General features: G+C 30.9%; 1 protein-coding gene across 1 annotated transcript in view; it reads right to left on the reverse strand.

The window, feature by feature from the left end:
* The window catches only part of LOC108758433 (elongation of very long chain fatty acids protein AAEL008004), a 46,796-nt gene that overhangs the window by 8,998 nt on the left and 20,782 nt on the right, over positions 1 to 17,016 (reverse strand). The window contains exon 2 of the mRNA XM_018503417.1: positions 9,511 to 9,583. Coding sequence (XP_018358919.1) covers positions 9,511 to 9,571 — 61 coding nt within the window. The 5' untranslated portion in view covers positions 9,572 to 9,583. The remainder of the gene's footprint in view (positions 1 to 9,510; positions 9,584 to 17,016) is intronic.

The raw sequence follows: 17,016 nt of genomic DNA on the forward strand, positions 1-17,016 counted from the left end.
GAAAGTGGAGCGCGCAATAACAATTTAAAAGTTGTCTCCGCATTATGCAATATTTCATGACGCGCACTTGTAACGGGGTCAAAATTAGTAACTGGCGACAGGAAGTACTGTTGCAAACAAGAATTTGTTACACCATTGCCTCGACAATGTCGGATATGCCGGTATATTGTAACGCCGGTATCGGCTACAAGATAAACTTATAGCAGAATGTCAAATCCAGGATTGTCACAGAAAATGAATTTAAAAATTCCCTGACTTTTCCAGATTTTCCAAATGAAAATGGAAAATTTTCCATGACTAATATAAAATATGTAAATTTTAACATTTAGACTCAAGGATCATAAGAAAGCTATATTATTAAAAACGCAAAAAAAGTTTAGTAGCATGGTAAAATTTTGGGTGCAAATTCAAGCCAGCAAAAAATAATTTAGTTTTGAAAAAAAGAATGCAGTTGCACGACGAAGAAGGATTAAATAAAAATACTGAATAAAATATAAATTTGAATTATTTTGTTAAAATTGTTTAAAGTGCGCAAGTTTTGAACTATAAACGTCAGATATAATATTTAAAAAATTATAACAATTATTTGGAATATATAAGAGCAGTTTAAGGAAATTATGAGCAAATTCTGAAATTTCAGACTTTTTTACATTTTTCCTTGACTTTTCCCGGTTTCCATAACTAATTTCAATTTCCCTGACTTTTTCCGGTTTTCCAGGTTTGTGGCAACCTTGAGATCGGATGTCAATGAAGTTTCACATGCTTTTGAAAAAAATCTATTAATTATTAATTATTTCAACACAAACGAGAGAAGAAGGCCATATTATTTATTGACTTTTAAGTGAGAAGATAAGATGACTACAGCACGTACTAAATATAGTTTTCTTTAATACTTTGTTCCGGAAAAAGAAAAAGTGTGTGTATTGCCTACACTGTTAAGTTCATAATCAAATTGTATTCATTTTGAGTTGTTAATCATTTCTATAGATCGTCACTGTTTCCGTTTAATATGTCATTAATTTAATTAAAACCATTTAACTAAAAAAATGTATTAAATTTGATTCAAACTTAGCTTATTTTACTAAGTACATTTATTTACTAAGTATGTTAATATGGACATTGTTTACTTTAAAATCAACCACAGAAATGGGTTGATTTATACTTTAACGTGGAAGTTAAACATAACAAAATGTTATTAATTCAAGGAATTGGAAGGAGTTACCATTGCATTTTTTATATCTAACAGTGCAGATGTCCATAAATTTTAAAGTTGAATATTTTATATTCCTCTATCAGTTCTGTTTTATAGAGACAACTGATATAAATTTAACTATAACAATAACAATACTAATTTAAGGCTAATAAGAGTCGACACAGGACGAGGTGTGTAATTTTAATGTGGAATGATGACTTAACTCCAATAACTCCGTGATGTCTTCTTTATTCAACATGAACGTTTCGACTCTCTTTTGAGTCTTCCTCAGCATATACAAACACTTTCTTCATCAAATATTACGCATCAAATAAAACTCAGTAATCCGTCAAGGCAAGGAGTTAAGTCATCATTAAAATTACGTACCTCGTCCTGTGTCGATTCTTATTAGCCTTAAATTGGTATTGTTATTATTTTAAGTGGTGAGAGTCCGATTTTCAATTTTATTATTTAACTATAACATAATATACTAATAAAAAAATATAACTATAGAATTAAAATTTGTTTCAAAGATGTTCTAATCGAGTATCCCACTTACCAACTTGCGTATCTTTAAATCATTTATCTACTTAAAGATTAATCATTTATTAATGGGAAATTACAAATAATGTAGAACCTTTCAATTCAGTTTAGTTTTATCTGCCCACGAAAAATGATTTGCGAATTGTGATATACCCTACAAAATAGACATTTATTTTGGATATTTTGGAATTACAAGATTTTAAAATACACACCTAAAAGAGGATCATTACAGAATTGTCACAAATTTTTCATTCTAAAATTCCAACGTTTCTCTGATTTCCAAAATTTCATGATTTTTTGACTTTCAATAATATTTAAAAATTTTGTGTATTTTCGTCCTGATTTGGAAACGGTTAAATATTTTATCGAGAGAGCATTTAACGTAGCAATATGAATTACTATTAATATTGCTGATACTGTTTGCATTTTTAATTGTTAAATTGATAGTATTCCAAAATTATATAGGTATGATGTATACGTTAAACTTCTTTGTAAGCCAAGAATTTTAATTTTCCAACAAGTTTTGCAAAATTCCCTGATTTCTCCGATTTCGAATTTTGTGGCAACCCTGTATTATCCGCGATGATTTTCAAGCAGCAATATGTTCGATCTCCCGAGCACTCTAGAAAACGCCATCGCCATTTTTCTATCCACCCTCGACAAGGAGGAAGCAGAAAAAGGCGCGAGTGCGTACAGCCTAGGAGGCGCGAATGAGTGAGCAGTCGCCTTCCACTAAATTACCCTCGCACTCGCGCGGCTTGACGGATACCTACGAGACCGATACGTGGAACGATTTTTTTCTTTCTCTCTCTTTTCTCTCTCTCTCTCTCTCTCTCCTTCTTTTTTCAACATTCTCAGCAAAACGCTTGGGCTCTTAGTCAACACACAATTGACCGACGACTCGATTACAAGCTGACGAAGCGGCACAGCATGTCATCGATATTATACACTTTGATTTTAGCACGCTGTTATTAATTAACATGCCAATTTGATCGTTTAGTTTACGGTTACGAAAAAACGTTGAAAACATCCATTGAACCTTACGTAAAAGATGTAAGATCGATATTGTAGAAAAGTTGGATACACAACAGAAGGTCTACTAATCGATGAGAGAAAAAGGCGACGCGAAAACGATGTCCCAATAACAAATGTATGCCGGTTGGTATCGGAAAGGAAAGTGGGTGTAAGCAGGCAAGTTACGAGAAACGCAACTGTAATGACAAAGCGAAGCCGGCTAGGCAACGGTGAATATTGCATAGAATTTCGTCTATTCGTGCATTCGGATATTACGTAACATCTTATGCGAAGACTTTGACGAAATCAACAATGCGGCAAAAGGGCGGGCATTGAAACGATCGAGCAAATGGCAGGCGCCTCCGCGTCTGTACGGCCTATATGATTAGCGGAAAATACGAGCTCGTCATTACAGATTGTTGACGTCGATCGCTTCGTCGAAGTTGCGTCTGTTTTTCGCATGACGCGAAAAATTTTTCGTCTCTAGGCGTTAATGGGAGAAAAAAAAAGGAAAAAATATATATATATATTGGTCGCCACACTAGCGGATTGCTTTCATCGATTTCAAGACGCGGCGGCGAAACGTTAGATGACTGTGCAATTTTCTTGCTCTCGTCACGTCCCAATTAAAGATAACGCCGATCTTACCCCGTCAATGCCGTATCGACGCCATAGTCGTCCATTATTTACGTTAGCTCTCTCAATTCTCTGGAATAGGCGTATACAGGATGACCCGTAGTTGCCGGCAAGTGTTTGCTGCGAGATTGATCTTTTAATTATCTCTATGCAGTTCTGTTTTAATCATGTTAATAATTAAAATGTCTGTCAATAAGTTATACCTTCCGTTTATTCGATTTCCTTGCTACATAGTAAAAAATATTTTGTATTTGTTAGAAACGGTTCACTCACGTTTTTGTGTTAAATTTTTTAACAAATTCGAGTGTTAATTTAACATAATATAATTATGTTATTTAAATATCTTGTGTTAAATTGATATTCAACATCTTTTAGTATAAAATTTATAAGTGAACAATTTATAAGTAAACAAATGACGTAAAAATAATGTGTTTTAAAATATAAATTCTAAAGAGCGGGGGTGAGAGTCAGATATCATGAATGAATAAAGTACGTAATTATTAATTTAACACGTCATAAATGTTAATTTTATTGAAAAATATGCTTCGTAGTTTACTTATAAACTATGTCAGGGTTACATTTTTGTGTTAATTTTTTTGCGTTTATTTGTGTTACTTTCGAACATATTCATTTTGTATTGAATTAACACATAAATTTAAGTAAACATGTAAAATGTGTTGAATTTAACACAAATTTTCCAACTATGTACAAAGTATCCATTATGGTTTTGTTGAAGTATTAAATTTAGCTACAGATTCAAAAATAATTTTGTTTGGACCATCAAAATAATTATGTGTAGACTTTTAACTAATTAATAATTATTATCTAGATTCAAGTAAGTGTTTTATATTGTAGTTGCTAGAATGTTAATGCCCATTTTCATCAATGTAGATTAACTTTAATCTCGGTCCAACTTTTCATTTTTTTCTAGTTCTAAAAATTAGAAAAAGATGAAGTCGAACCGAGATTATTAAAGTTAATTTATGTTAGTGGAAACGAGTAATTCTACATAATTCTGGTTCAACAATTATTTTCAGATCTGTATCTATCTAAATTTTTAGATACTTCAGCAAAACTGTTCTTTCATGTTTTACTTTCGGATCTCTTTCATCTTCAATTCGCTCGCGAGAAAGTTAAACGGATATCTGAAATAATTGAGAAAGTAAATTTTGTAAAAATATCTTCTCATTAATTATACGTCTATTTATACCACGAATCCTCAATCGATTAATTTGAATAAATCTTTCCGTTCTAAAAAGTTCTCTCTGTTGGGGAGAACTGACAGTTCTCAAGTTACACAATTAAAAATAGATTTCTTCAGAATTAAACTCTAAAGCGGCGAACGAATAAGATCTTATCAAAAGTAGTTCGTTTTCGCTCTCGTATCGTTACGCGGATATCGCGAAAGATATCGGAACAGGAACCACGGCTGAATGACTTGTCAGACTTATATGGAAAACAGACGGTCAAGGATTCCGGACGGTTCTCGGAGAAATTAGAAACGCGAACGCTTGCCGGCGTTACGACACGATATTGACTCGCGCCATGCCGGAAGATTCTGAAGAGGGGAAGGAGGGTTTCTCGTCGCCGTGAAAATACGCGCGGTAAACAGACTCCGGGAATCGTTGAAATTTCGGTTGTAATACTCGCGGGATTTCCGGCAAAAAGCTCCATCGTCCTTACGATCTCTTAAATAAATTTGCACAGCTTTTCTTGTACGGTCCACTCAATCGGCAAAAACATCAGGTGCTAGATGCGATCTCCTTTTTTTTCATCCGTTAACATATCACGAACGTTATGTCATTTAATTGAACATCCAATACTGGGCCATTTAATGGGTCGCGTTACGTAAATGTCCTCTACTTCATCTCCTCTATTAGCATATTTGCGAAATTACTGGTATTACACAATACCGGTAAAAGAGATTTCACCACGCGATTACATTAATTCGTGAATACATGGCTTATTGACACAATGATGTCAATACGGAACGTATTAAGAGCTATTTCTAAATCTCATGAATTTATTAAGTCTTGTAAAAATATAGCGAACAATTTTTGTCGCCATTTGATTCTATACTCAAAAGGCTTTTAGTACTTTCTTGTGTCGAGATTAGAATTCGATATGATGTTATCGCTGTTCAGTGAAGAAATTTGATGAAATGTTAGCTCGAGAAGTCTAGAACGACCGTTAAAAATGTCTATATTTGCATCAATTCATATTCGTTAATGTGCTTTTCTAAAAATGTCAGTCACGACGTTGGTAATTCTTCTTCCTTAATAATTTAGCACCGTGCGAGATCTTTTCAGAGGGAAAAGGTTATGAATATCTCCGGAGATTTAAATGCAACTGCAGATATTTTTATATTGTAAAATCGAATGTCGTTGCGATGTGATACGGACATTGCACTTAATTAATAACAAATTAATTATCGATTTAATTGTTATTACATTGCCATATTCCATTATTAATATATTTAACGTATTTAAATTAATGGAATAAACGACACCACAATCAATTTTTTAAGAATATCAGGTATATATACATACATATATATATATATATATATATATATATATTGTATATGTATAGTCTTTGCAAAAAAATGATTGAAATTAGTTATTAAATGATGTTATTAGTTTTCATTGAAAATGCAGAGAACATCGTCATTTTTCGAGTTAAAGTTCTATATTTTACCCTCTCTGTAATACATGATTTTCAATACGAGTGAATTATTTCATGTGAAACTTAGATGCAAAGGTTCCTGATATTGTTAAACAGAAATCTAATAAATAAGATGAATTCGAAATAAAAAAGTCAAAATGGCGAATGCCATTTGGCCATTTTTTGCTGTCGCCAACTGCTTTCTATAAACCGCTCTCAGCCGGGTCCAGAGACAACGAGCGTGGACGTGGCGGTTTTTTGTCCTCTTTTTTTATGTTTTATGTATTTTTTATTTTTTTGTGATTACAGAGAGGATAAAATATAGGACTTTAACTCGAAAAATGATGATGTTCTCTGCATTTTCAATGAAAATTAATAGCACCATCGTGTTCAGTAGGTCGAAATCTATAAAATTCACTATGTTTTACACTTTTCGTTAGTGGGCAAAAAACAGCCTTTTCTTTACTATGTTCTTTAGTATGTGGTAGTTTATGGTGTCCTGATCAAGTCTCAATGGGCACGTGGTCCTAAAATCAACAGGTTCTGAGATATTGGAGCTCAAAGATCGATATGGCCTTATATCGATTATTATGAAAAGTACATGTTGCTACATTGCCTTTTAATATATAGTAAAAATATTTCATTGGTATATTAAAAAAAATGAAAAATGTTTTCATTTTCTAGAATATATGTTTATTAAATAGTTTTACAAACATGAATAGTAATATAAATATGTATTATACGTTTTATATAATATATTATAGTCATTTTCCAAAAGAATAGTTTGTGAAATATTTGTCAGAAACAAATAAACTGTCTTGAACAAAAAATGGAAAAGATATATTAAAAATAAAAAGAATTTTTCGAAAAATGTTCATTTACTTTTAGTAAATCAAAGCCTTGCAAAAGACAGATTGAAGTAGAAACTACTACCCAGCCGATAAATAAAAATCTGGCAGCGGATTGATAGTGAAAGAATTGTAAGTGTTTTACATAATTATGTATTTTGCATTTTTTTGCACGACCAATGATTCGATGATATAATAATATTCGCATGAGCAACATTTTTTATGAATTTCTGCAACTTACAAGCGTGAATAACTTCACAAAAAAAATCTAAAATTTTTGCGAAACACGTGTCTCATGTTTTTATCTGTAGTAATACGTTAGTAATTTAAAAAAAAATATAATCATGATGTTTTCAAGGTACCCGGTTTAACATGAAATGCCTCATAGATAGAGAACTGAAAATTTCAAAATAGAACTCGAATGGACTGTATAGTTAAAAAATTCAAGTTCTATTTTGAAATTTTCAGGGTTACTTCATAATTGAAATGGGAATACGATATTTTTACAAAATTTTTTAATTAATGAAGTGATGATAAAAAATGTTCATTCAAAAATTGTAAACAAATGGAAAATGATTTATTTATATGAAAATAATAAATTAAAAATAAAATCCACACACAATCATAGATCAATTTAAGATCTTTAGAATCGGATTTTTAATCTCAGAAAATCTTACATTTTTTTTGTACCACTAATTATTTCGACGATATAATAATTTGAATGTTCCATGAGCGACGTTTTTTTATAAATTTATGCAACTTACAGGCGTCAATAACTTTACAAAAAAATCTCACATTTTTTTCACGAACACGTGTTTTATTGTTATCTGTAGAATATATTATATGTAGAATATGTTAACAAATTAAAAAAAAATAAAATGATGTTTCAAAGGTGCACGATTTGACGTAGAATAGATTGTAAGCATATACTAATAAAATCATTTTAAGGAGTAAACATGTAAAATATTAACTTACTTTCAATGGTACAAATTAGTATAAATTCAGTTGTATTAATTTTTTCCCTTTTTGTTTTTTTTTATAGCCCTGCCAGCTTAAATATTATCAACGTCATTGTTCTCTTGGAAATGACATAATATAGAATTGTTTTTGGCAGCACAAAATAGTACAAATTCAATCGTATTGATTTCTGATATTATTTTTCTTTTTATCTTTTATTTTGAATTGGTCCTGCTAGCTTAATGTTAAGCCAGCAGCGCCACGATTTTTTTCGAAATGGTACGCGGTACAAAATTATCATTAAGGGGATCCTAAAGACGTCTGTATTACCGACTAAACACGTATAATTTTTGTATAAACGAATACTCTTTTTCTCTTTCACGGATTCGAAAATCCTTTTCCAGGATTAAAGTATACGCATTAATACGTGTTTGTGAAGTGGAGTCTACACTGAGAATGATCAAAAATTTCGAAATCGATATATTTTTTACCATTTCTTAGTGTAATATGGCGTCTCAGCTGTCAAGTCGTGACAATATTTGCTTGATATGAAACCTTTGTAACCCGAACGTACGAAATAATAGTTCCCAAACACGTAATTTGCACGAACATACAACGTCGAGTTCTTCGAATTAGATTTAGACGCTTTATCGCGACGAATTTGTTGTACAAAAATTGGCACGTATGTGTGATTGCGTGTTTCATAGTCTCTGCGTGAGATATTGCTGTGGTAGTATAAAAAGACATGTCGATGTGCGACGCGCGGCGCGACAAGGACGAATTTGTTGTACAAAAATTGGCACGTATGTGTGATTGCGTGTTTCATAGTCTGCGTGAGATATTGCTGTGGTAGTATAAAAAGACATGTCGATGTGCGACGCGCGGCGCGACATCTAGTGATTTCGTCGGAGTTCGAGCTTTGCTTTAGGATCCCCTTAATGGTACAATTTAGTACTAAATAAGTACTAAAAATTTCGATAGGTCCGATTTGATTCTGTTGATTTGGTCCTCATGCTAGCTTTATAGAGCTCCACATACTAAATTTTGACCGAAAGTACTTTCCTATAAGAAAACTGCAGGGTCCTTTATACATTATAAAAATAAATGTTATATACATATAAAACAGTTTAATAAAGTTGATATTTATATATTTAACAATACAATTTTATAGTTTAAATGAAAATTTGCTCATTTTAATTATATTTTTTAAAAGAGCATATCTACTTCTCTCTTATTGAAATAATTTTCGATCCAGGTTTTAAATCACCAAACTCATTATATTACTTCAAATATCTGTGGTTTTTTCATAACTTTTCCATTTTGTTAAAAAAATATATTCTTAAATGATAAGCAAAAGAATCTATTTTTACGGTGATATGACTGTAATTTTCGAATTCCATTTCGTAATAGCTAATTTTGGAATGGTAACAGCGAACGAGTTTTTGAAACGACTTTTGGAATGATAACGTATGCTTATAATATTCTATCTTGATATAGAAGGATTGATATTATAATTTCAATTCATTTTTCGTTAGCTTTTACGAATTTATTAAAAAAGTCCTATATTACAATTATATATATAGTTTAAAAAATGCAGGAAAGTTTTGGACGTGAGTTAAAATAGGTTAGAATATAATTAAAACGCAATGGACTTACCGGACTGATTGTCCATAAGGTCCCTATAACTATGCACCAGATTTGTTACTACGCTCGTCATCTTGAATAGAATCTGAAAGTAAAATATAGTAAGAATTATTTTTTGCTTGTACTTTCGAAAGAATAGTAATGATTGTGAGTATTTTTAATAGAATGAGAAAACCACTATAACAGTGGCGCTGAAACAGTGTTATATTTTCAGGTAAAAAATGCAATAAAAAATAATGAATTATAACAAATTTTACATAATTGGAAAATTTATGCTAAATTTAACATACTTCACGTGTCTCAAACAATCCATTTAAATTTTGATATTATTTTAACATTAAGACTTATAAACAATGAGAATGCGAAATGTCCTCTCATACACTCTCAAGATATAGTTCATCACATCGCGTTTATAACGGATCATCGTTATGCAGAGTACAAAGTAAGGTTATCTAATTGATATAATTAATTTTAATATTTTGATTAGAGGAAAGTCACCGATACTGACATAGGTCTCCTAAAGTGACACCCCCTTATTTTTCGGAAACTAACTATTGCACTTTATTAATACTAATAAAATCATGATCTGTTTAGCTAATTAAAGAAGTACAAACTCATAATTCGTAGGTTTGTCGCTTGTTGACCGAGACACTATCGTAGTAGACTCACGCCATGCTTCAATTAAATAATATATTTTTTATGCGTATGCGTGTTATATGCGTACACATAAAAAATATATTATTTAATTAAACCGATGAAACTTGTGTAATTACACGTTTCGACCTACATTGTGTCATTCTCAGTGTCATTCTCAATACTTACCAAATTTAAAAAAATCCATAATGATTATATTATTAAAATCGGTACGTGGTACAAGTGTAAAAAAAACCGTGGGTTAGCACAACGAATCGTTTAAAGTGAAAACTAAATTGAACTCTCGAAAAGTTCTCAACCATTTCCCAATTTTCGCAATCGAGATATTAATTTCTAAAGCGCCGAATATCCGCCATCGCAATTGCTTGGCGCGCTGGGAGTGGGGACTGTCTGGCTGTCAAGCCGTTCATGCCGCGCCGCCGCGAGCCTCCATGTCATGACTTGGCGCCTGTCAAGCTATTCCCACTCTCCGCGGCCCACGTGCCGAGCCATCAATAGGCGTATACGCTTTGGCATTAAGTAGGCCGAACGGACGCGCTTATTCGGCTATCTTTAATGATCAGTATCTCGTTAATTATTGCGAGCATCGCAAAATGGTACAGGACTTTTCGACTCAGTTTAGTCCGCTCTATCTACACAAAAGTGATTGGCAAAAACTTTCGGGACACCCTGTATATTTTATAAAATATAGCTCATTAATTATAATAAAAAAGCTATATTCAAAAGTATAAAAATATAGATATTAGAACACCTGTATTCTGTAGCTTTTAGGGTATGAATTGAATGTGTTAAAAATACGCTAAACAGTTATGAATTCTATAAAATCAATACAAAAGTAGGGGTCCAATTGCAAAAGAAGTTAATGTTCTACTGATATAGGGAGAAAAATATACAAAATGGTTAAATGATCAAATGGTTTATTTATTATAGTAATAAAATTTTATTTTACCATAAATAAAATTGGATTTTAATGAAATTAACATGGTGAGAACTTTTTTTAAAAGAAATTAATAAAAGTTCATTATTTTAGTTAACATAAGATGGCACAAGATACAATTATAATTTCTATTTATTAAAATAAACATATATGACTTTGCAGCTAGAAAAAAGATTTAAGCTGATATTAGTACAAAGTTCGAATCTGTCATTTCAATTAATATGACTGATGAATATAACTACATTTGTGCAACAGTAGGAATTTTTGGGAATTTAACTTCTTTCTTTTGCATACTTTTCTCCCTATAACAGTAGGACATTAACTTTTTTGCCATTAGGTCTACTTTTTTCCCTTTGATTTTATAATTTGTAACAGTCTTAACGTATTTTTAATACGTTCCATCCGTATCCTAGGAGCTATGGAATACAGGGGCGTTCCAAAATCTAATTTTTTTATATTTTTTATTTTAAATATAATTTCTTTTGCATATCGACTCATTTGTATTATTCTCAATGATGCTTTCAGAAAACGATATAAATTTCTTATTCTTCTTGTGTATTAGTAACGGTTTTGAATGAAATCTATAGAAATACTAATAGTATATATTATATAAGTGAAATCTCTTTATAAAGACGTGGAGGGAGTGACGTCTTGCCGAGAGTCATCACTCAAAAAATTAAATATAACTGAGCTATGTTTTTACTGTCGCATAGAAATAACATTTCAATTATAACCAGCATTAATATTGCTACGAAAAAGAAGAGGATCCCTTCTGTTTACTAATAATTTCTCTTATTATATGTGATTCTGAAATCAATCGAAAAAATCGATACAAATTGATCAAAGAGTACAAATGTTTGCAATAACTTGTGTCTATCTTATATTCTGCATATTATTGAGTTGATCGATAATTTTTCTGTTTTGAGAGGTGATTAACACCTAATAATGTTACTTATAATCTCTTATGTAATATACAATAAGAAAGATACAGTATACAATGCAAATAAAAGCTATAATTTCGAAAGAAAGCTATAATTATTTTTTCTTTGATACTGTGTCTTGTGTATCAATTATTCTGGCTCAATTTCTTTTCAAGTGTTCATGTGCGTTTTTTAATACGCTCACGCCCCGTCCCGATTTTGTGTGGTACATGTCGTCTGTACACGTAGTAGGTCGAAGTAACGGTAAGTTACTTGCAGAATGTTCGAGTTAACATTTCGTCGAATCTTTTCATTGAACGACTGCCACGATGACGTTGCCATTGACACACTGAGCTCTAATCTCGATGTAAGGAAGGTAGGTGTAGTTGAGCGCGACCGACTGTACATGTGGGCGTATTTATGCGCTCGATCGTGAATACGAATCTACGTACATACAGTTACGTAGTTAGTTAATTCATATTTGATAAGTGCACTTAATGCATGCGAATTAGGCATGATGATTGTTAAAGCGGTGTAAAGACGGCGCCGAGTTGACTTTTCGCATTGTACAGTTATGAACAAGAATTATTCTTTTACATCAAAGTACGATCGGTATGGTCATTAAATACGTTTATTATCTGTCAGTATTCTTTTACTGGAAACATTAAGGAATTTTTTTATTATGTAACGTTTTTAGATTAGACTGATTGTGTAACATATAAAGACGTGTAGATCTTTGTCATTGAAAGTATTAGCCCGGATCTACAATAGATTTTTAAGCCTTAAGCCAGAAATGATTAAACCATAAATCATAGTCAATTATTTTCCTCGCATTTGACTGTAATTGATCAATTTCTTACAGCTTAAAGCTTCAAAAATACCTATTGTAGATCCGGATTTATGAATGCTTTCAATGACAAGGTATGCAATTAATTTTCTCGTAGCAATGACTTTGTTAGAAGTCATCTTTCATGTCAACTCTTTGAATATCTAACATATTCAATATGTACAAATAATTAATTATATTACATAATTCGTAATGTAAAATATAAGCATATTAATTTATTTAATGTTCTATCTTGCGCTCTTTGCTTGACTTTTTAATTTTGTTTTTATTCCTCAGGTATATATGTATCGATCATATTACATTATTTTTATAATAGCAAAATATCCAGGTACGTAGATATGCAAATGTAATATTTATGTCTATTGGAATGATTATACACAGAAAATTACAGACCGTATTTAAATATTCGTAAGTGTTTCAAGTATTTCGAAAGTTTATATGTATATCGGCAAATCTATTATAACTTTTATCATAAGCATCAAATTTATTTAAAATATGTACATTCTGAAATCTAACTAGATTAATACTCCAACCAAGATTAGTATACTCTCTAAATCTGAATCAGTGGATAGTCACTAATATCAGTGCCAAGTATGCCACTGGTAATCAGTGAATTAAATGTGAGATCCATATTAACACAAATTCGATTTGTTTATTATATAAAGTTGTTTCTTCGCGCGATAAAATTTTATATTTTTCAAAAGAAAATTAATTTTTGTTTTGATATACATAATAATGATATACATAATAATCAGATTATTTAAATTTTGTAATAAATATATTTTAAGATGGTTCTTTAGTAAATCGTTATATATTATAGAAATATTTAATTTCTTTATATGTATAATAAAGTTGAAGTATCGAATTTGATATGTGCAAAATTCTAAAGGATAGATTAATGATAAAATGAGAGAAAAATGTTGAAAATATAACTTTTTAATGCATAACTTACTCTCTAAATTTGAATCGGTGGATAATCACTGATATCAGTGCCAGGTATGCCACTGGTGATCAGTGAATGAAATGTGAGATCCCTAACCTAGCTGATCTTTATTATATGATCTAACTAACCTTGTTTTAGTGTATAAATTCAATATGGTATTGGAAAATTAAAATTAACATGCAAGTATTTTAGTTATATAATGCTCCAACATTTCTTTTTTAGTTGAACTTCGCTGATTATCAGTGCCAAGTATGTCACTGAGTAATTAGTGACTATTCACTGATTCAGATTTAGAGAGTAGCGACAGATAAAGATCGGAAACGCTTCTCTGACTTTTTGCACACAAATATTACTAGACTTTTCTAAAAAATAAGAAAAATTATAATTTTAATGGTTATATCAAAATAATTATAGGTCAACGGTTATTCTGAAAAGATATTTGTATATATATATATATATATATATATATACATGCATAAACTTGCATACATTTAATTTCGGAAAGTGAACACTGACGTCATTTTTTTTTCGTTTGATGAATGTGTAACTCTTGATTTACTATCGTATACTTTATATTATTTTATCAAGATGTATATCAGGTATATACCTGTGTGTGGTTATAATATTTTATCTAAACTGTGCAGATATTCGTAATTTTGCAAATTTTTGGCTTTACTAAAAAATTATCTTTTAAGATATTATCCAGAAAATATTTTTTAAGATTCTTAAAGACAATCGTTATATTAAAAGAAAAAGGAACTAAGAAATCACTGTTTTTAGTAGAATGATATGTTTTTTGCGTGTAAATAGACAGATATTCAAGTATAAATTTTTCTTTTTTCTGGAGACACGATAGTTGTCTCGGCGCTAAGACAAGCGAAGCGTTATGGCTTAGATAAGACATAGATGGGGCATAAAACATATAAATTATATAAAACATTTGATAAAATTTTTTTTTTTATCTAAAAATTCATTTCAAGTTTTCATTTGCGTTCGATTTCATTACGACCTAATTCAGAAAAATTTAATTGTTATATTAGAAGCCATTATATGATTTACTATACCTACACTGAAAGAAAAGATTGGCTGTTGCAGCAAATTAGATGGTAAAATATGACATAGCATTTTTAATTGGTTGCAACAGCCAATTTTTGGATGCTGCCCAATTGTTGGTTGTGTTAGCCTATCCGCAATGTCACAGTATAAAATTTCGATTGGCTAACAAAACCAAAAATTGGTTGCTACAGTCAATTAAAAATGCTATGCCATACTTAACCATCTAATTTTTTGCAGCAACCAATCCTTTCTTTCAGTGTATAATGTAGTAAATATGATAAAATCTATATTATTATTTGTGATTCGGCTCTTATTGATCTTTTCTTTTCTTATCGTTGAAATTTTATATCGCAAACCTGTCATCAACGTCTATTCATATGTTTTATTATATTTTACTGTATGTATCATCATTAAATGATTAAGAGAGATAATGCCGATAACGATAAAGCATTTGCCGGTGCAAATCGAGATTTAGCTAAGATTTATCGAGTCGCGTAAATTTCTCTCTCGCTCTCTCGAGCTACACGTGGTGTAGCTTCTCCGGTCTGTTACGTGTATTACGTCAACAGACAGGTGAGTAGACGTCGGTGGCAAGTCTTCGAAACAAAAAGAGAAAAAGAGGAGATGGAAAAGTGACATGAGAGAGACCACCTTCGGCATCACGAAGTATGCCGCGAGAAAGTTACTAAATACACGATTACGGCGCGTCAGAAACAATTGCACCAGAGCTAGCATAAAGGAGGGCACAGGAGGAAAATATCGTAGATATTAAATTAAAAGTATTTCAATTGGATTCTGCTTTAATTTTTTAACGTATTTATGTTCTTTTTAAACAATTGTTTGTAATAGCGTGAATCGAGAAAAAATACAAAAAGATTAAGACCCGGTTGTACCAATGTTGCTTTGACTTTAAGCAAGACTTAAAACTCTCTCCGTCTCGTTTTAAAGCGAAAGAGAGACAGAGTTTTAACCCTTGCTTAAAATCACAGAATAACGTTGGTGCAATCAGGCCTAAGGCGTTTATATATAAAATTACGATAACTATTTTTAAATTACGATTACTATTTGACTTGAAAATAGATCTAACGTGATTTAACAGCGAACAAAAATCTGTTTCGGAATGTATCATATAGCATCTTAGCTATCCATTCTGTGTATATATATCTATCTGCATCGCAAAATTACCAACTTAATCCTTTATGCTAAGAAGGCATTTAAGCATTTTTACATACGATACAAGACTCCATGTTTCGTTAACGGCGTAATTATGGCATGGTCACCTTAGTTTATTAGTGACGCAAATTAGTTGGATATTTCTCTTTCATAGACGTGCGCGTTTTTCCAATAAATCCATTTTGCACACAAATCACAAACTGGTAATTGTGGACTCCGTCCAATTACAAAGATACGATAAAATTTATTTTCTTAATTTTTATTTTTAATTCTTTCCATTTTTTTATCTCTTTCGAGATAGTACAACTTTTACAAAACGCGAAGCTACTATAGACAGTAAAAATTTTGTGTTAAATTTAATGCATTTCACGTGTTTCATGCGGTCCGCACCTAAATTTTTGTGTTAATTTAACATAAGATGAATATGTAAGAAAGTAACACAAATATCATGTAAAAAATTAACACAAGAAGCGTAATACTTTTAATATTTACGCTAAATTGGGTAATTTAGAAACAAATTTTATGTTAAATTGATACAATTATTATGTTAAATTTAACTGAAATTATATGCTATTCTTACATTTGTAATTTAGGCGATGCCTCTGTAATATTTAACATAAGTCATCGGGTATTATGAGCACCTTTAAGAAAACATTTTGATATATCTAGCATACTGAAGAATAAAAAAATCTTATGCATACTATTTGATAGATTTGTTGATGTTTTATGTATCTTAATATTGAAATTGATTATTTTAATGCACATGTTGAAATGATGGCGGGTGCTCTTATTATCCGTCTAGTGCTCATATTACCTTTTGGCTAATATGAGCATCCTTAAAGGTAATATCAGCACATAAAATTTTTTGTAAGAAATTATGCAGAAACGAAAGATTTCATATATATATATATATATATGAAAAAATATTACATTTACAAATATTTAATAAGTATTATCAAACTGTTACCATTTGGTAATACTTACTAAA

The sequence above is a fragment of the Trachymyrmex cornetzi genome, unplaced genomic scaffold (assembly GCF_001594075.2).
Source record: "Trachymyrmex cornetzi isolate Tcor2-1 unplaced genomic scaffold, Tcor1.1 scaffold156, whole genome shotgun sequence".
NCBI classification, from domain to species: domain Eukaryota; kingdom Metazoa; phylum Arthropoda; class Insecta; order Hymenoptera; family Formicidae; genus Trachymyrmex; species Trachymyrmex cornetzi.